At 44.8% G+C, this 20,965-nt stretch overlaps 1 protein-coding gene across 1 annotated transcript in view; it reads left to right on the top strand.

Annotated features, from left to right (window-relative positions):
* LOC138516037 (thioredoxin-like) overlaps positions 1–20,965 on the top strand; it is a 38,685-nt gene that overhangs the window by 16,101 nt on the left and 1,619 nt on the right. Inside the window, exons 3-4 of the mRNA XM_069630844.1 lie at positions 15,635–15,694; positions 17,325–17,390. Of these exons, the coding sequence (XP_069486945.1) occupies positions 15,635–15,694; positions 17,325–17,390 (126 nt within the window). The remainder of the gene's footprint in view (positions 1–15,634; positions 15,695–17,324; positions 17,391–20,965) is intronic.

Below are 20,965 nucleotides of genomic sequence, written 5' to 3'. Positions count from 1 at the left end.
CAAGACCTGCAAGTGTGAAGGCCTTGTGTAGTTGTACCTCAGAGGACCACTGGCGTTCAAGAGACCGCGCAGACGCACACAGGATAAAGACAGATTGCACCTGCTCCAATGTAAGCGATTGATTGTTCGCGGTAGACTGCTAACAAGTCTGACCTGGCTAGGGCATCAAGGAGTCGTTGCTGAAGAGCAAACTCGCCCATTCCATGCTCATACACAGTAAGGGAAAGCCATTGGGACATGAGGAGGGATCCCTAGATTGTGGATGGGAGCTTATGGAGGAAGGACCATCCTTTTAGCTCTCATTCACAATGTTTTCCTGTCGAGGCTTGAAATTAAGTTTATTTCCCCCCCCCCCCCCCCCTATTTTTTTATAAAGCACTCAGCATCTCGCAGCAGGTTTGTAATTTAGTGCCACTGTGACGAAGGTTGTTTAGTGAGTGCAGGTTATGAAAGATGTCGACACGATCTACACCAAGCTAGAACACAGGCGCAGGGCCTTATTTATATAGCGCCTATACACAATGTGTTTCAAAAGCGCTTCAGGGGAGGGAACAAGGAAAAATGTCATTCTTACAGGCAATAAACAATAAGAATGTGAAATGATTGTACTCGGCCTGGTGACATTTTCAGGGGCTAAGACCTAAGGGAGGGGGAGCGTGGGAAGGAAATGGAAACACAGGCGACTACCATACTAGGCCTGATGACATTTCTGGTAGAGCTGGAGGTTAACAAAAGGTGTGGTAGAGAGGTGCAGAAAGCTAGGGGAGGTACAAAACGAGCGACTATCGTACTAGGCCTGACTTGAGATGGTGCTAGAGGGTGGGGTGGGGGGGGCGGGGCAGTGGCAAGTAGGGGAGGAAACGAACAAGGTTGCTGTCATACTAGGTCAAGGAAAATTCTGATAGTGCGTAGAAGAAAGTAAAGGGAGGAGATTGGGGGAGGAAGGAACAGAGTGAGCAGTGGAGGGGAGAGTGAATACACTTGGAAAATCGATAGTAACCCAATGCTGCAAGAGAACAGCAAATGCAAGCCAGGATTCAAGATGAAAATGGGAACAGCATGATGATTACAAGATGCAGGGGGAAGTCAGCATGAGAGTTGAGCAAGGGTGACGCACTGTGTCATTGTCAAATCCAAGCATTTAAAAAGGTGTTGATGGTGACCCCAGAATGTAGCAGGACAGACTCCTTCAGAGGTAGGATTGGGAGGCGGATTGGAAGGGGAAGCAGGGTAGAAGAATCAAGCAAAATGGGCAACTCCTGTATGTGAGAAGGGGCTTGGGGGCACAACAGAACATCAATGGGGTACCAGAGGTGGGTGATGGCCTGTCGGGACAGAGGGAGTAAACGCATGTTGGTGCATGCTTACCTGCGGTCTGGGCAGGGGCCCTGGGTCCTTCTGGTCCGGGCCCTGGGTCCTTCTGGTCCGGGCCCTGTCCGGACAGGCCCAAACAGGAATTGCCATTTTCTTATTCCTTCGCTTCGGATGGCTGGGTGAGAGATGCCCTTGATCTAAAGAGTTAACAACAGCAAAAGGAAGAAGGTGGGCGGGGCTAAGGCCAAAAGAGTAGCAACCAAGAAGGTATCAGGTGGGCGGGGCTTGCCAGGTGACCTAGATCCACTTGCACCTGCTCCCCATCTGCAAAGGAGAAGGTTGGAGGGCTGCTTAATTAGGGAAAAAGAGCAACAATCGGGAAGACACCTGGTGGGTGGGGCTTGGGCCCAGCAGCAACCAGGAAGGCACCATGTGGGCGAGGCTAATGCCAAAAGATCAGCAACCAGACTGTATTAGGTGGGCGGACCAGGAGGACTACAAAAGACCAAGTGAATAATGATCAGCAATACCATCCTCCAGATGAAGCTGAAGCTATTGGTTACAGCCTCCCCAGAGGAGGATACGTTTCAGTATATTGCTAAAGATGGGGTCAGTATAGGACGTCCGAAGGAGAAGAAACTATTCCTTTTTTTTAAAAAAAAAATTTTTAAATCCATGAAACTGATGGCGCCCTCTCAGCCTGTGGCCAAGAAGGCGGTAAATCCATCAGTCTCTCACATATGGGGCCAATCCATTCCCAGCATGGTAGTTTCTACTGCCTGTAAGATGAGGAACCTACAGATGGAGGAGAGTAAATGCATTTACTCATTTTGGGAGGTAAATGGCTTTCAGTGTCCACATTGCAGTCGTGGCCCAGTGGGGAAAAAGTGCAGCCTTTGGCTGAAGTACCAAATGAACTACAACCAGCTTTTCAGATGTTTCTTTAGGAACGGAAGCTGACTTCAAATGCATTATTCAAGTATGCCCTCCATGCAACAAACTGTGGGCCGCCGGATTTCAGGGTTTAAACCAGAGATCCAAGGACATTCATTCGATAAGCCAATTTCGTACTAGCTACTGGTTCAGCAGAGCCATGCACCAGCCTTTAGAAAAGGCAAAGGACATGACCCTGAAGACATTAGGCCAAATTGCAGCAAGGCCATTCCAGATCTCTGGAGCAGCCTCCAACATCCCTGGCACCTATAACTTCAATCACCAGGCAATGCACTATGGATAAATTGGTTCGGGGTTACTCCTCAGAGTAGTACACCAGTTTCTTCAAGAGAATTTAACCCTGATTCTGTTCTGCCCACGTAGACCAGACCCCTGTGATGCCCTCATCCACCAATTGGGCTGCGCCCAGTAAGCAACCTACTGACTACCAATCTCAATGACACGAAGCTGACTCTTGGTAGCCTCGTCCCAGAAGTTGGTATAGCCTGTTTCACTTCGCTGTGATGAATGGACATTTTGTGAGGCAAGGGAACCCAGTACTAACCACAGGAAGCACCAATCGCTAATCAACCCAATTAACTGATCACAGCAAATGCTATGTACCTACTTGTGTATGCAGATTAGTTTACAATTCTCACAGGCTAATTGACATCACTAGCAGCATGCACCATCCCACAAGTGTAACTAAAGTGCCTGTGGTCCCCTTTATGTAGGGTGTAGAATGCATTTACTCATAATGCAATCCCCTTAAACCCAAATTGCCTCGTATCTAAATGGTCCGGTGGGGGGGGTTAACCTTTCGAACTGATGCATAAAGCTCCTTTCATGGATGCTAAATGGCATCACGAAGTCATTGCCGGGCTCGTCGCTGGTCAGGAGCATAATCTGGTCCGAGTCATTACCAGCTTTCTTCCATTTCAACGGACTAGGGTGGAAAGGCACTTCACACTGAAGAGCAGCAATTCTCTGGATGCCAAATCTCTACTGCGACAGGAAGGTGCTCCAGTGACGAAATCCACATTGCAGGATGGATCTGCTACACATTGGCACTTCACTTCTGTAAGGATGATCAGTGCTAATGAATCCTGACACTGAAATATCATTTATTCAGGAACATACGTTACAGGCTGTGGCAAGACTCACGAGTCTCAAATATCAGAATGTAAACCAACCACAAACCTTACACAAAAAAAACACAAGGGGAACATTCCATGCCCTGACTGTACATAATATATATATAAACCGATATGAAAGACATTGAAACCCCAAAGGAAGATCACAGCACACCCCCCTCCTAACTAATGGTCCAACTGAGATACAACTCAGCCACACACCTCACCCCCATCATTCTCACAGTATTACCAAGATCCTTCTCACAATTTTGACCACTGAGAACTTCTCACCATACTTTATTTACCTTTCTTGGTAAAAGAACTCTAACTTCGTCCCCACACGCAAATGCAGTCTCTCTACAACTCTGCACCTTGTCATACCTGCATTTCGCAGCCTCGCCACTCATAATCCCGCCTCTAACCATCTTCCCATCCACACTCACAAACTTGGATTTACCAAGCCACCCTGGAGTAAGGGTGGTTTTAGGCTTCCGCACTAAGTTCAAAAGGTGTTACAACAGTAACACCATGGGGTGTCACTCTGTACTGAAATACTCTCTGCAGCAAGTCGCTCTTCCAATCTCCACCGTTAGGCACTATCATTCTCACACCTTCATATCGTCCTGTTGAACCTCACTACACATCTGTTGGTCTGAGGCTTGAGGATTTCTTGTGTCGAATCCTTAAGGATCTTAGCCAATCCTCAATTTCAACTGACACAAATTGAGGGCCACTGTCACTCGGAACGTAAATGGGAAATCCCTCCCGTGAAAACACACCTTCCATGAACAGTGACATGTCTTGATGCCATGTCCTTCAATACTTGACCTCTGGCCGCTTGGATGTGACATCTATTGCTGCAAGCAGCTAGAACCCTCTAGCTGCTAGAAATAAATGAGTGTCCTACAAGTCAACAGTGTCACAAGGGATTGTACCCACCTCCGGTATCATGGGAGCCACCGCTGGCTTCAAAACCATCACTTTCTTTGCACATACCACTCATCCACTGATGGTTCAATGTTTTTGTCCATCTGAGGCCACCCAAAAATCCACCCCCTAATAACTGAGTCCTTGATATCCCCATATGGGATTTGTGACCCAGACTAATCACAATCTCATCCCTTCAGGAACTAACAACTCCTCTCCTCTATTAAATCAGTCATGATCTCAATTCATTCTTAACTCTCTTGAAACCAGACTCCAGGACACTTCTTCCCATTTCTCAAAATACATCTCTTCTGTGAACTGGTTCACCAACTGATGCAACTCATCAGTTGTGCATTCCTCTGGCCAACGCATCTGCTTCCTCTACAGCGGAAATACCAAAACCTCTTTCTTCACTTCATCAATACCTTCTTTATCTTCGGCCCCAGTGCATCCCATCGGCTACCACATTGCTTTTCCCATGTGTGTTCACCATGAAATCCAGTCCTTGACAATTTGTCTGTAGACGTTCCATCTAAACCCCCCCCCCCCTCCCCTCTGTTAAACATGTTGACTGTATTATAGTCTTGACGACAAAATTACCTCCCGAACAAGTACACTTTGAATTTCGTTATGGGCCATATCACGGTTCACTCCCAAACGCAGACCCACAGCGACGGAGCTGCTGCAACTATGCTCCTGACCAGCTTGGCTATCACAGTGATTCCTGTAAATGTCTCGAAACCCTTACTTTGACTCGGGAACGAGGCAGATTCATGCCGGCAGAAGCCCTCCCCACTCTTTACCAACATACAAATCCTGCAAGCCCACAAGCTCCACCACCAAGACTGTTTTCCCGTGTAGGAGGATGGCCAAGCTTGCCAACCACCCGCTTTCCCTTGAAGCAGCACTACCTCGTCTCCGAACATTGCCACAACGACCGAAGGGCACCACTAGCTACAGCCCTTCCTCTAGGACTTTAACAGACACACCCAAGGCCCAGATGAAGGCTTTTCACCAAGGAGCCGAAACGCCTGTGGTTCAAGCGTATAGACCTTGCTCTTCAATCCACCAGAACTTCCAAGGGGTTTCTTCTCTAACCCCCCCCCCACCCCCCCGGCGTATAGCAACGGTTTGGTCTTCTGTGGGAATACAGCTGGTTACTCTAGCAAGTCCCAGCTTCGAATGTTAGCTTACAACTAATAGACTAGTTTTAACCCTTCTTCAGATACAGTTCCCAAGCATGTTTCTGCTTCGAATCATTAGTAGGAAATGTGTACAATTGTGTGCCTTGTGTGCAATACTGTATCCTCTGTGTAAACATTGTGACATTTTTCTTTATTTAGACCACATTGTAAAAAACAATGTGGTCTAAATATGATGTAATGTTTACCACCACACACAGTACTAACGCACAATTGATTTAGACGTTGGTTTTGTGACTCGGGATAACTTCTATCTGCGTTTTGTTCATTTGATGAAGCATGAGCATTAAAGATGTTTGCCCAGCCACAGGGCATGACCTGCTAAAATAAAGCAGTTTCTTGTGCATAATATTGTCTCAAGAGATGTGCATGGACTATCCATATAAAACTATTCCACTATGGGATAATTGGCTTACTTTTGGAGCTTGAATACATAATGAAACTGATAACAGCGCAGAAGATGCTCAAATAGGATAGTAGTGTCGACTAATTGATGTGGTTCGAGCACCCACCACCCCTTTGTTTCCCACACATACCACGGTCAGAGCTTCTTGCTTAATGACATAACGCTGTTCGACATATGCTATAGTCCTCTCTCCCTTCATCAAAACCTCTAACCCCAAATAGCTGGAATCCATCTATAACGTCTCCAAATCATTCTGCACCGGGGCACTCGCCAGATGCTCTTTAATAGTTTAACTCTTTCGCACATATTTCCCTCCTTTTCTCATGAGCTTTCTGAGAGCATGAGTATAATTTGCCAACCCCTTCATGAACTTTGCATAGTACTCTACCAACCCCTGAAAAGATGCCACTTCCATCTTGTTGCTGGGCTAGGGCATCTCCGCAATAGCCTTGACTGTACCGACATTGGTCTAACTCCCTCACTCGACAATTATGCCCTAGATCTTCAACTTCATTTTGTCACTTCTCAAGTGTCAACTTTGTCCCTGACATCACCTAATCTTTCTAGTACCAATCGAAGTCTCTTATGTTCTTCTGCATTCCCTCCACACACTAAAATCTAATCTTGATGGCTTTTGACGCATTGGAGATCTCCTAGAATGATGTGCATAACTTAAACACTAGCTGAATAAGACCAAAGAGCATTCTTACACATGTGAACATCCCTACGTGCGATATAAATGCTGTAAGTCTCGTGAGTTGGGGTGTAAATGTATCTAATGGTACGCTGACTTAAGATCCAAACAGCTTTGCCCCTGAAGATCAAAAATTAGCTCATCAATCTCTATTGCATTCCTATTAAGATTGCGCAAGTCAATACACAACTTCACTGATTTCTTTGCTTTTCTCGCCACCGCAATGGGTCGGAATCATTCCGACGCATCCACAGGCTCTTATCACACCATCCTTTGTCATTCTTAAAAGTTCCAGTTCTACTTTTCTGAGAGCAAGAGTCACTGTCCTCTGCTTCACCACAACTGGCCTCACTTTTCTAAGATGGATTGTATGCATAAACCTCTTCAAACATCCCACTTTACCAACAAAAAACGGAGGCACCCAAGTATATACAGCACCACGCACCTTGGAAACGGTTCCTTCATTTAAGATGGTTACAAGAGCATTCCCTTTCACCCCCACTCTACTAACTGTGGAAACAGGCATTGGAATCTAATTTCAATCCCAAAGCTGCCTGACTGCCCCAAGAAAGCAAATCGCCTCCTACATTCCCCACATACCTTTCCTCTTGCACAATTTTCTTGAAATTTTGAAAACCTCTAATTCCCCAATAATGTGCATCAGATTTTTTTTTTCTGCATAAGCATTTTCTTTGCTTTCTTCACTACACATTGCTTGAACGTTATGTTTCTTTCCCAATTTAATTATAGTCTGCTCCACTTTATTATATCTGTGACAAGTTCCTTAGTTTTCCTTAACCTCTTTCCTGACGCGGCATTTACAACTTGTATTGCTCATTCACAACACTCCTCAATGCTTCCAGACTTGGCAGACATTCTTCAACATCTGGCAAGATGTCTTAACTCCACACAAACTGTGCTCTACATAAACCACTGTGCAGTCTCTTTTTATTTTTTTAATCAACTTTATTTAATAATTATACAAAACATAATACAACTGAGTAACAACAGAATGGGAACAAGCAAAAGATTACTCCATATACATCAGTGCAACAACATGCACATTACTACTAAAGTAACAGCTATTCAAAACGAAATCCGAAAACACCCCCACCCTCCTATCTCATGGCAAGATGTGATAACACAAAACACAAAAAAAAGACAAAACAAACCCCTACCAATCCCCAACCTCCATATCCACAAAATAAACCAAAGCCTACACCTCCAAATAAATCCCTGAAGGGCCCCCATCTCTCCTCGTACTCAGTTTCCCGATGTTGTCTCAGTGCAGTCTCTTGAATCGCCAGGTGCTGTGCTCCTGCATCAGAATCCTCTTTTGTTCTTGTCCTACAAGACACTCAAACCTGCTTTTGAATTTGTGAGTCACTTGTCCCTTATCTTCACTCTGGTGCTGCATCTAATAACTGCATTGGCTTTGGAAGTATCCTTCTCACGGTAATCTTTGTTCCTTTCTTGGTTGATAACCTGATTCATGGAATTATTTGCATGTAAAACTGGGGTTTGGGTGCCATTCTGCCTTCCGTTTAGTAAAAACAAAAGACTATAATTATATGGCAATTTGATCACAAAGGCGAATGTGACCTTGTGGTGAAGGTCCCGTTCAGTTTGAGATCCCCCCCGATAACCTGTCCAGCGCTATTAGCCCATTTGTTCATGACAACGATTGGTTAAAAAAACCAAGACATTTTTGGCAAAGACTTTCAGCGGGTAAAGGGAGCTCCTTAGCAATAGAGCTGCTGAAATGATTGAGTTGAATTTCACAAATTCCCTTGTCAACGGAATACAACTCGAAATGTAAAGAGAAAAAGCAATTGTTTAATTTTAGTTGAAACTTATACATATACAGATTTTCTTAATGTACTAAATTGAATGATACATGTACAATTTTGTGTTCCAGTGTACTTTTGAGAAACTGTCTATGTATGAATGACACATAAATTAAAATTCTGCCTGCAAATCCCTGTTAGCCAAACGGATTTGCGGGCAGAATGGCACTCAAATCCCCGTTTTACACGCAAGTAATTCCATGACTCTGGTATCAAGCTCTTTAATGTAGTGTGCCACTTTCTTTAGCTATCTGAATCGTTCGCTCAATATTATGGGGGTGTCGAAATAGACTCCCTTTATTCTGGTTACTGCTTCTGTGTCAATTATTTTTCTCTTACACGACCACTGCCTTTCCCTGTGTTTAGTCACTGCCTTCATGCCAAATCCTTGTCTGCCTTTCTCCACCACAGCCTGGACAGACCGCTCGTCGCCAGTGTTGTAAGGATGATCTGTGCTAATGAATCCTGACACTGAAGGAAGTAGCTTTTATTCAGGAACATACATTACAGGCTGTGGCAAGACGCAAGACTCACCAGAGTCTATCAACTGACAGAATGTAAATCTACCACAAACCATTCCACAAAGAACCTTACGAGGGAATGTTCCATCTTGACTTAACTATGTACAGAATATATAACTAGCTCTGAAACCCCAATAGTAAGATAACACTCGCCCCTAGAGCGCACTACGTGCATAGTGCTGGAGCTACATTTGCTTTAGTAGCAAACTTATTGTTTGACTATTTGTAATGCATAAGCTTGGCTACGCAAGCACAGCTTCCCAGGCGGTAAGGGCAGTTCTGAAGGAACTTGCTTGTCTCACCCCCATCAGGTAAGGTGCTGTTGCATAGTATCTTCACGTGCCTCAGATGGATCAACAGAATGCCCCGACCCTTGCCACGTGGAAGTACAGACTGTGGTATTTAAACTGGGGATTGTCCTTTCTCCCCTGTGGGGGGAGTGGTCATGGCCTACTTCCAGTAGATGGCACGGATCCCCTGACTAAATAAAAAATAATAATATGCAAGAAAAAGCTGGTCAGTCAGGGAGCCCTGGGCTGGTGTGGTTCGTCCATAATGGCCAGTGACTGTGTGGTGGTAGGATGGGCTGGGAGCCATGGCATAGTGGTGGGAGAAGGGTGGAGAGCGCCCAGAGGCATTGGTTGCAGCATGGCAAAGCGAGCTCAGGGACTAGGCTAGGAGTGGGATGAGGGAGCACAGAGACTGATGGGGACAGGATGAGGTAGCCCAGGCACTATACTGGGTGTAGGGTGCAGTGGTGGCTCGCAATGCGTGCCTAGGCCAGTGGTCTAGGAACACAGCTGCACTCATGCAATACTGGACATGTGAAGATTATAGTCTATTTTTGGGGAACAGGTGGGTCAGTGACCTCCCTTTAGTGCTGAACCCTGAAATAATCTGGAACTAGTTTGGTGCCAGTCTTCAGTATATGCTACAAAACAGACCAGGGGTAGCAAGCAAAATGTTTTCTTGCCATTAGTGGCATAATGTTCTAGAAGGTGGTTTCCTACCTAAGCTATAATGGGATACATTTCAATCCCATTTTTTAAAACCTACTGATAAATTGCTGTCTGCTAGGTATTATGCCTGAAACATAATCTAAAAGCAGCCATGGTGATTTAATTATTTTGCATGACTCCACAAGACCTTAATGGTCAAATTTAGTCTTAAACTATCTATGCAACTTGGGTGTTTACCCAGCCCTTTGCTCCAAAATGCCTAAGCTTAAACACAGATGGCTTCTTGTATTGAACACAGGTGCGAAGAGACTGAAAATGGTACAAGATGTGAAAAATCATCCCCAACCCCACTTGACTGCTCTGTATCGGGTGCTGCTTCCTTGACCAGTGCTATGGAAGTAGACTCAGGGCTCTAGCTTGGGCCTTCTTGGAATTATTTTTACTTTGAATAAATCAGTTTGTGGACTTGCTGGGGTTGTGTGCTCACGAACATGGCCCTGGTGTGCTAAATTTCAATTAGATGTACTTGTTGGTTAACCAACTGCCCTCCCTTAACCTCTGTATTGCTTGTTGGCACCTAGTCTCATGTACAATGTGCTTGACTTATAATGTGCCCTGTTACTATTGGTATAGTTTCTAGGCACTCGTCTGGCTCAAAAGTGGGTTTGGTAGGTTGGTGAGGATTGATGAAACCTGGAGAAACGGTCTGCTTTCTGGGTGTTTGGGTTGTGTGCACTGGGGTCATTGTGTCTGGAGGGGCAACATCAGTATCTGGGTTTTTTATGGCTGTGTCACATAGGGCTGAGCTGTTAATTTGTGTATGTGGGGTATGCTGGAGAGGAGCCATGCATGTTAGTGGTTGGTACAGTTGTTTCCTGGATCCATATTGTCTTCGGTTTGTGGGATATGCCAGTCTTGTGATAATACCGTTCTGTTGAAAAGCCAGGTTTGCAGTTTTCTGAAGGTAAGGTGGTCTGTCGTTATTCCCCCCCCCCCCCCTGTTTGTTTCAATTTGGAGGTCATTGCTTGACCTTTGGGGGAGGGAGGGAATAAAGAGTTTACTAGGAGCCAGTGTAGGCTTTTCTGGGCAGGTGTTATGTGGTCTCTTCTCTTTAGTCTCGGGCATGTCCTTGCTGCAGTACTTGCATCAGCCGTATCTTTGCTGTAGTATTTTGGATGCATTGGGAGTTTAAAGGCCCTGTTTTGGATGTTTGCATAGTCAATTCTTGCAATGGATCTGTGTGGGAAGTAAAGTTGGTGTAGGATGAAATGATCTCAGGAGGCAGAAGCATTTATTTTCTGTTATGTTGAGGTTCTAGTGTCCATGATATGGCCTGGTTTTTGGTGGATGCTTCCGGTTGGTTTCATGTGCTTGGTGGCCACACTTGTCTGTTCTCACGGTGGGGGTGGTGAAGGGGGAGATTATTTTAGTTTAGGTTATTGGTTGTCATCCAGGTGTATTTGAGTCTTGGTTGAGGTGGTCTTGAAGAGGAGTTTGGTTTCATCTGCTTAGTTGTAGGCGCTGTCCGAGTTTCATTAAGGGGGGCATGGGGAGGCTAGAACCTTGTAGTACGCCGCAGGAGATTCTTTGGTGTTGGAAGTAAATAGCGATAGGGTTGGTTAATGAGGAAAGATTTAAGCCATTGTAGAGCAGTCTTTTACTCTGCATTTCTCCAGGCTTAGTGCTGTCTGATTATGTTGAAGGTGGCTGATATGTCCAGTAGTATGAGGGACAATTGGGAGCTGTCTGTTTAGTTACGTCATGGGTCTGAAGCCGACTTGCAAGTGTCTAATACACGTTTCTACGTGGTTATCCATAGTTTTGCTGGGTTATGGTAGATTCGATGGGTCTAGTTGGTGGGCCCTTTTTTTGGTTCTAGGTACTATTCCTGTGTTGGGGATTGCTTCAGCAGTAGCCGTAAGTAAGCTGCCGTGATCGAGTAGTTGTATATTTCCAGAGGGCATGGGTCACTGGGCAGTGGGGGTGGCAGGGTCCAACAGGGAATCTAGCGAGGTGTGGTGAAAGATAAATGGTGGTCTGAATTGTTAGGTGGTTGGTGATGTTGTCCGTGATTGGGACTCCTTTGCTGCAGGATTTTTTGGGTTTGTAACAGATTAGATATAACAGTTTAATGCTGATTTGTACACTTTTTCCAGTTTGAGTTGCCTCAGTTCTTCTGTGAACCATCTGTTTTAAAATAAAAAAAACGAATTCTCCCTCTGGGCCAGGAGTCTGTTTAGCTGGGCAATGTTTAGTTGATTCCGTTCTGTTGGGGATTCCAGATCAATGCTCTTCCCGTTTCTTTTGTTAGTAATGTGCAGCATGTGGGTTGGGAGACTGTGAAAGGGTTCAAATGGTGATAACTCCATATGATCGGTACCAGTGGGGTGGTGGTTGAGTCCGTCTTGATGGGGAAGTTGTGTCAAGGTTTGTCCTGCGGCATGGGTGGGTCCGTTCACGATTTGCTTGAAGAATTTCCAGGAGGGCACTGAGGGCGTTTGTGGGTTTTGTTTTTCTTTTGGACCAGATGTTGCAATCCCCAGGATGGTTATAAGTGGAAATATTTGCAATGGAGTCGATTAGCTTAATTGCCATATTCAGGTTGTAGGATGGTGGTCTGTGTAGATCAATTGGCTTGGTTGTTCAGCTTGATTAGGAGGGCTTTGCAGTCTTCTTAGCCAGTTGATGGTAGTTGTGTGGTGCAGATATGGTCTTTGTGATACATTGCGATTCCACCTCTGGTTTTCTTTCTCTGTTGGCATGCATTTGTGGGCGATTGTTTTGTGATTGTCTGTTAGCCATGTTTCTGATGAGTGCGTTGGTGCTGACCTTGCTTTAGGCCATACATTTCTGTTCTGTTTTGCCATAGGTCTTACTAAAACTACATTGCAGCCTATTCAATGTATTTGTGTGTCTCAGTCCGGGTAGTGGTTGTTGGGTTGTCCTTTCCTAAGGTTCTCTTGGATGATGCTGTTCACTGATACTCTGGTTGAGCTGCCTCCTCGTTGAGGAGCTCGATTGGGGCTTCTTGTTTCCGGTTCGTGGTGGAGTGTTGCTTGTGGGCATATTCCAGTCTTTGGTTATTTAGTTGTAGGTGGAGAGGTACCGCAAGACTTTTTGTCCATACCCTTAGTCCGTACATTTTTATTGGTGGTGTGAATTCTGGTAGGTGTTTTCGTTCCACATGGGGAAGTTTCCTTCCCGTTCACATGCTTCTTATAACGCGGCATGTTTGATCTCTTGGTATTGTTCTGAGGTTGGGTTTTCTGGTATATATTCCAGGGCTGGGTGACATTTTACTTGGAATTAGTGGTGGAAGCGTCTGCTGTGGTGTGTAGAGGTGTCCGCCTTTTCAGAGACTGATTTTTGAAATGTGGTTTACCTCAGGGCGGATGCCCTCCTGGGTTGGTTATTTCCTGGTCTCTAGTTCGATTTGATTCTTTCTTGGTTTCCGTTAAAGTACTGTCCCCGACGTGCAATGGTTGGGTTTGTGATCTTGTATGACGTGATGGTATCTGTTTCAGAGGCTTGGTGGCCTCTGATGTTGGCGATTTGCCCTATGGGGTTTGCAGTGGAAAAAGCCTATAGTAACTTGTATTCTTATTCGTCTGATTTTGCACTTCCCCTGTGGGCTCTTGTGTGGGCCTCTGTGGTGACCCAGTACTAGGGACGGGTGGTGTCTGCAAGGTGTGGCCAACCTTGTGTCAGGATTATGCTGTGGGAGGGCATGCAGTGTGTCACTTCAGCAGTGGTGTTTGCAGTGGCAAGAGCCTCACTGTGGCTGTATTTCCCCTCTGGTTTTCTTTGTTATGGCTTTTGATCCCCTTGTGTTTACTCTGACTTGGCTTGGTTTTATTCTCCTAGTGGTTTTGCTCTTCCTTGTGGAGTCTTATTTGCTTCAGTGGCGAAAAGCTTCCTGTGGTGGCCCAATACTAAGGGCTGCAAGATGTAACCAGCTTGCCTCCGGATTGTGCAATCATATCAAACCAGGTCTGGTTTAGCGTTGTTGTGGACGAAGTGTACTGTGGGAAGGAACACGATATCGGAAAGCAATCTAACTGCAATGACTTATAGCAGGATGGGCCCCAGATGGCGTCCAGATTCAGCATGATGTCTAACTTTAGTGTAGTGAGATTAAAGCAAGTATCTGTGTCTAACTTCGGAGCGTGGCAAGTATTGGCAACACCGTATCCAACTTCAGAATGCGGCATGGTTTGGGGTGGGGGGGGCAGGGTCAGATTTTGTGCGCCTGGTTTCTACACAAACTAAATCTGGTACCGTGGCTATACTTCAAATTCGGCTAGATTCAGTTTAGTGGCTATAGCCAAGGTTTAATTCAGTACAATAGCAGTTCAGCTAGCTTCCAGTGGATATACTCCCAAATTATGCTAAATCCAATAGTGGTTATGCATTAGTTTCAGGTAGGTTCAATGCTGTAGCTATACTCGTGATTCAGCTACATTCAATATGGTGGCTATACTCTAGGGTTCTGCTAACTTCAACACAGTGGATGAACTCAAAATTCACTTTAATCGTTATCCTTTAAAAGTTCAGTTAAATTTAATGCATTGACTATGCTCTAAATTCGGTACAATTGGCAATACTCGTAATTCTGCGAATGCCAATACTTTGTCTAAACTTGAAATTCAGCCAATTTCAATATAGTGCTTATAAAGGTTCAGCTAAATTAAATGCAGTGGCTAACTCATCTAGCTTCAAAGCAGTAGTTATCCAACACAGTTGCTATAATCCAAATTCTTCCAACTTCAATGGCTATTCTCTTAAGGTTCTGGTAACTTGGTACAGCGGCTGTACTTCAAATGCAGCTAGTGCACCGCAGAATTAAACCGTGCCAAGCTAGGGAGCGCTGCAGGCATGACAGACCCCCAGGGTGAAACAGGAATCAATGTAGTGGTAATTTAAGGAGCACAGCAGGGTTTAACCCAACGGGTAAGCTAAGTGGCACAGTAAGGTTCAATACAACAGAACTAGTGTACAGCAGAATTTTTACTTATTGCCACCCTAGAATGCAGCATGGTATAACAGTGGCAAAGTAGGGAGCACACTGTAATTTCTTAAATAGAAAGTAGCAAGACATGGTTCAAAATTGCTGGCTTCAGAGCACAGTACAATTCAACACAATGGCTAGTGTTCATTCAGTTTTAGGTAGATTTTTGGCTGAAACTCTGATTTGGGGGGGATAGATAAGAGGGAGTTTTTTGGGGGGAGGGGTCCCAAATTTCAATTAACTTTTTTTCAGCAAAAAATTCAGCGGCGATGGAATGATCTACACCCGCCCCCCTCCCCTCCCAACTAAATGGCGCTGCATGTTTCGACAAGATTAATACTTCAGTGCTAGCAGATATCTAGCTGTGACAGAATTGCTCAACATTACTATTGTAAATTGAACATCACATCTTTCGTTTTTTGGCAAAGCAATGTACTCTTGCTACAGTGTACCATCTTATATGGGGCCATTGTTCGGGAAATGCTTAATGCAGTTTGAGGACTTTGCTTGTTGGCATGTCAGGAAGTTATTGCACATATGGCATGGAATGCTTGACCCTCTAGCTTTATACTCACTATTTCCACAACAGCCTAAGATTGTTCCTTTTCAAATGTACATGTGCCCCACTGGAGCTAGTTTGCTTTGACGGGCTTCATTCTGACTAAACTTTATTTTTTATTTACATTTAGCAACTCAGCCTGGACCATCCGGATGCAGTCTTCCTTAAAGTAGATGTAGATGATGCTCAGGTAAGCTATTGGTCAAGTTGTTACATAAGTGTGCATGGCAATGTTAGTACACAAATTCGGTCTGCACTTGAATCTTACATGGGAGTAATATTCTGTTGGGTGTTTTACAACCTGACAATAGTAAGGTTTGGAGCGAAAGACACTGATGGAGTGGGGGGGGGGTGGCTGTAAAGTACAGCAGTCTTGATGGTGAGAGCCCAACCTGCTAAAGTATGCAGAGGAGGACTCTGCAAGCGCAGTCTCTGGGCGGACACTAGCAAAAAATGCAGTGCAGTCGGTGTACTAGTCCAACGCTTCTACATTGTAGCTGTCATTGAGTTTAGACCGGTTTTGTTTTAGCCTGTTTGCACTGATGCACCTATGCCGGCGTGTTTCCACAGGACAACCGATTTGTTCAGACTCTAAATGTATATACTTGTGAAAGATGTGGTTTTCAGAATGTAAATCGGTGTCCTGGCTTCTGTGAAAGCTGAAACACTGTTTTATCTGTCGGCCTGAATAGTGATCTGTAAACGTACCAATTCCTACTGGCTGTTCCTTGTGGGTATTGCATGGAGTATAGAACACGGTTGGAGTCCACTAAGCTGCTTTTAGTGAGCTTCGTCTCCTAGATGGTGCTTTAGTGTGCTCCAGTGAGGCAGGACTAGCGACATGGGGGGGGGCGCGGCGTGGTCATATGCAGGTCTTTTCTTTGTACCCACCTTCAAAGCAGGACAATTAAAAGATCAGTAGGTGCTCCAGTCATGTTCCCATATTATACGGCAGATCATGACCGTTGTTCAGAGGCACAGGTGTGCTGGGATGCACCTTGCCACCACGCTGGTGCAGCTGCTTACTCCCTTATTGCTGCCAGTGAAGCGTCCTATGCAGCCAGTTAGCATTGTTTCAGCTGTGAATTCTCCTTGTTTTGGACTAGCGTGTTTTTGGTGAGGGGGGGGGGGGGGGTTGGCGCAGATACTTGCAAGCTGTCGGGTTGCACACGATGAGCTAACGGCTCCCTTGTGGATGCTATCCATCTTGCTTCATAAAATTGTTCTTTTGACCTGTACCGTAATTCCTGTCCATGGTCCTTTATCTTCCTGATGTTTTGATAAAACTTGCTTGTAGATGTGCAAGTTGTTTTCCCGTAATTGAGACTGAGTGCCTCTGCACACGTGAGCACAGATGACCTGGGAAACCATTTTTGTGATCACAGCTTGGGGCTTGATTTCCTTTGCAATGGTATGTGCGTTATGGCATGTACGTAGTTTGTTCGCTTCAAAAGCACCCCATTTTAAGTGAAAAATAATTTGCAATTAGCAACTGTCGGCCATTTTGGAGGTACCACTCGACACCATTAATGCACAATTGTAGGCTTTGGGAAACCATCAATGATTTAATTTTTCAAACACTTACTAGCGTGTAGGAGTACAAGCTATGCAAATATAACTGATACTGATTTTCAATTTGCCTACAAAATATGGATTTTTGGGAAGATTCATAAGGGGTGGTTGGGAGTTCTATAGCCACCTGGGTGGCAACATCAGTTTGCTACTTGGGGAGTAGTATGCTTCGCTTGCTTTCATCTCGCACAAAACTCGTATGTGCATTTCAAATTGTAATGTTGCTTTCCCCATCTTTGCTTACCCAGGATGTAGCAGCATTCTGCGAAATAAAGTGCATGCCGACATTCTGCTTCTACAAAGAATCCCAGAAGGTATGAATTTTTTTTTTTGTTATTTTGTTTAACATATACTTGACCATGCCATATCGAGATGCAAAAACGTACTCTCCTCTACCATTGGCTAATGATATTTGACTCTTGGCGAGTAAGAAGGGTGCTGTGTAAAGACTTGAGGGGGCAAGTGACTTTATGGCAGGCTAGTGACTTGCAACAATTTGTGCAGTCATTTGTCCTAGAATGCTGACATATTAAAGGAGGAGCTCCTCTCACGTGTACCACTCTTAAGCAGAATCATGCATTTTTCTAACCATTTTATATGCCATGATTTGGTGTCGTTCTGTGCATAACTCATGGGTACTGGGTGGGAGGTCTTTCTTCTGGGGTTGGTTGCTTGTGACCTCACTATACTCTTAGGAATGAGCACAGCATTGAGGACTTGTTAATAGAGTGCAGTAATATTCTACCCAACAGTTATTATATTGGCCAAATACCAGTGGTTGGACTTTTTTCTTTGTACTTTTTATAGGATTTCTCATAACATTTTAACCCTTTATTTAGCCTTACCCTGTGCTTTAGTTCACCATAGTTTAGGTTTTGCAGCCCTGCACTCCCTCTTACTCACAGATTCATTTTTATCCTCGCCTGCCCCATTGACTGCCTGTAGATGGGCTATGTAACAGGATTGATTAATATTGGTTTCCCATGGCACTCAATTGTAGTTTCAAGAGTTTTTAATTTGTGTAGTATTTATTAAATGGGTTTGGGGAAAAGTCGTTATCTAGTTCGGACCTTTTGCATCCTTTTGAAAGTTGGTTCTTAGGTTTCTGTGGACCAACTCTTACTTGTTTGTATAGGTAATTAACAAGGGATCCCCACTCATCGGTTTTCCACGTACAGCATCTACCATAATATAGTCCATATGGGAAGCTTTGTGCAAAGTTAAATTGGGTGGAGAGCAATGCCCTTCCACCTTACTATTGCAGGTTTCTCAGGCTATAGAGTATTGGGAGACAGTGCTCGTTGAGCATTATGTCCTAGCATAGCTTGCGGAGAGCATTCCCCCTCATTAAATTGTATTATAGGTAGAAGATTTATCTGCCGGTTAATATTCCTCACAACCATTATTGTATTGCTTTTCCTCTTGGGTTAGTTTACTTTCTAGTCTATCCAAAGTACTAGATAACTTTACCAATATGTTACAATATAAGGCAGGCAGGAAATAAGTTGTTTTTAATGATTGAGCATCCTAAATTAACAATCCTCTGATGGGCCTACCCTTGGGCCCTTTCAGAGTCATGGGTGAACTGGCCAGGTTTTCAGAAGGCAAATCATCCATTTTACTATTCAAACCACAAATATTCCAAGATGGACTTCTCGGGGGTAGGGGAAATGACACTTTGCTGTCTAGGAGCATAGTAAAGGTTCTTCATAGGGTGAAGAGTTATAGTAGGCCAGGTATGGCCAAGTATCCCCATCCATTGTTGCATAAGGACCTGATCGCATCTTAATGTTTGCCTGGGTTATAGGGGGACTTAACATGGATGGCTGGATCATCTGGCGCAACAGTCTCTGACCCTGAAGGTGCAAGAGACCTATATTTGGTACCAACAACGGACTCCCAGGTGCTCAGTTATCTTTTCCCACTTGGTATCTGTTTGGTCAGGCATGCCAAGACAATCTTTCTTATGGACCAACCGGGCATTTTTCAGAGGTCAACAGATTACAGCGGTGGTAGGATGCAGGGGGGTGGGGGGTACAGCTATACATGGTGGTGGGTAAGAGTGGTGCGACATGGTCTTGAGTAGGAGAGGCTCCTTGAATAGGTGGGTCGGTTATTTTCTGAATTGTAGGAGCATGGGGCTGATTGACGCAGAGAAGGCTTGTCTGGAACTTTCCTTTTTGCAGCAGTGAATTACAAGTCTGCATGTGCCCTGACATTCTGGTGGTGAGCTGTCTGCCGGAGATGCTGAGTTCCCTTATGTAGCTGGGCGACTGCCTTATAGATGATGCAGCTAGACGATTTGTGTGCAGTGGGACCCCCAGTGAAGGTCGATCAGGGCCAGGGTGATGTGGTTGTATCTGCATAGACCCTTGATGTGTGCAGACGCGTATAAGAGATCTTCGGGGATACACGGGATGACGATGGGAGCCCTTTTCTAAGTGGGATGGGACCATTGCTTGAATGTAAGATTTTAAAGTGCCCTGCGGGAGGAAGGGGAATATTCATGAGCATGTGAATCCATGCCAGACCCATGCTGGAGAACAACAGTTACAGGTTAACAGTTACAGGTTAATAACTTCTTCCTTATTACCAGTTTTATCCTGATGGTGGTTTGCCGCTAACTACATACATGTAATAAGATTATCTTTGGTTGCCTCTTGTGTGGTCTCATTCAATTTGGTGATTGCATAAATAGTCATCGAGTGTATGGTGGCGACTGACTCGGCCTTATTCTATTTGCAGTTTCTGTCTTGGCTATCACTTGTCTTCAGATCTCTGGAATTGCTGCTATTCTATTGTGGGCTTCAGTTTGTTTCCAATTCCTGTGTCGTCAGCCATGCGTGGAATGCTGACCCAACCTTAGCCTAACGCCAGTGGCATAGTAGCCGTGAGCAATTTTCTTTCAGCCCAGACAGGATTGTAACACTGCGTTACATGGAGCTCCTTGATAAAATTCAAAGGCTCTTCCCGTATGTTGAGGCTTGTTTGGCCAAATTTCTTAGATCTGCAGGTGTCATGCCAGCCAGTTGACTCCACTCCTGTCCTTGGGACCTTCCTTGAGGGTTCGTTGAACAGTACGTCTTGGCAGACTGAGCAGGAGTGGTGAAATTGGTATCTGAATCTACAGCCTAACCAGGTGTAGGGGAGGAACTTGAAACCCCCCCTTTGAGGTATTATTTGTGGGGTGGGGGGGTGGTGCTGGAGGGGGTTCGCCGGGTGCCTGAACAGTTGTTGCGTGTCGCATTGGGGCGACTGCTTTGAGTCAGCATGCACACATTTTAGTAAAGCCTATCCAGCAAGGTGGAGTCTTATCTTGGCAGTTACAATTTGAGAACTGTTTAACAATTAGTTTAGCTTGTTACCTGATCTCTCGTATAAGCTCGCCTTTCAATCTCTCAATGTGCTCTACACAAGGACCCCCGGCTCACTCAGGAAGTCTGATGAAATGGTGCCAGACCTCTTCTCACATGCTATTTGCAGGCGCACCCTTTGGTGGGGGTCAGGTATCTGCTTCAATTGACCCTTGCCCATGTAGCCATTTTTGCACCACACGAATATAGCTTTTTATGAAAACCTGAGCTGGATGGTCTTATTAGTGAGGTTGCTAAATGGTCCTGTGGTTCTTTTAGGTCCAATTTGTAAGGTTTATATGGGCAAGCGTGTCCTGTTCATTGCCTAGCTTTGATCATTAAATTGTTTTGAAGGCCACTAAACTCTCTTCCAGAGTATCAAGAAATTGTTTGACACAACCAAATTTGGTCGGGTTTAGACCAGCCAAAAAAAGAACCATAACATTCCCCGCACATATTAGCATACCACTGAAACAAATCTTCGTCTTTAGTGCGAAATGCTTGGCTCTTAATGTGCACTGCGGTAAAACAATGTC

Source organism: Ambystoma mexicanum, chromosome 6q (genome assembly GCF_040938575.1).
Source record: "Ambystoma mexicanum isolate Mex_15411 chromosome 6q, UKY_AmexF1_1, whole genome shotgun sequence".
Classification (NCBI taxonomy): domain Eukaryota; kingdom Metazoa; phylum Chordata; class Amphibia; order Caudata; family Ambystomatidae; genus Ambystoma; species Ambystoma mexicanum.
Note: the sequence above shows the minus strand (reverse complement) of the source record. Positions and strands in the feature narration are given on the sequence as shown.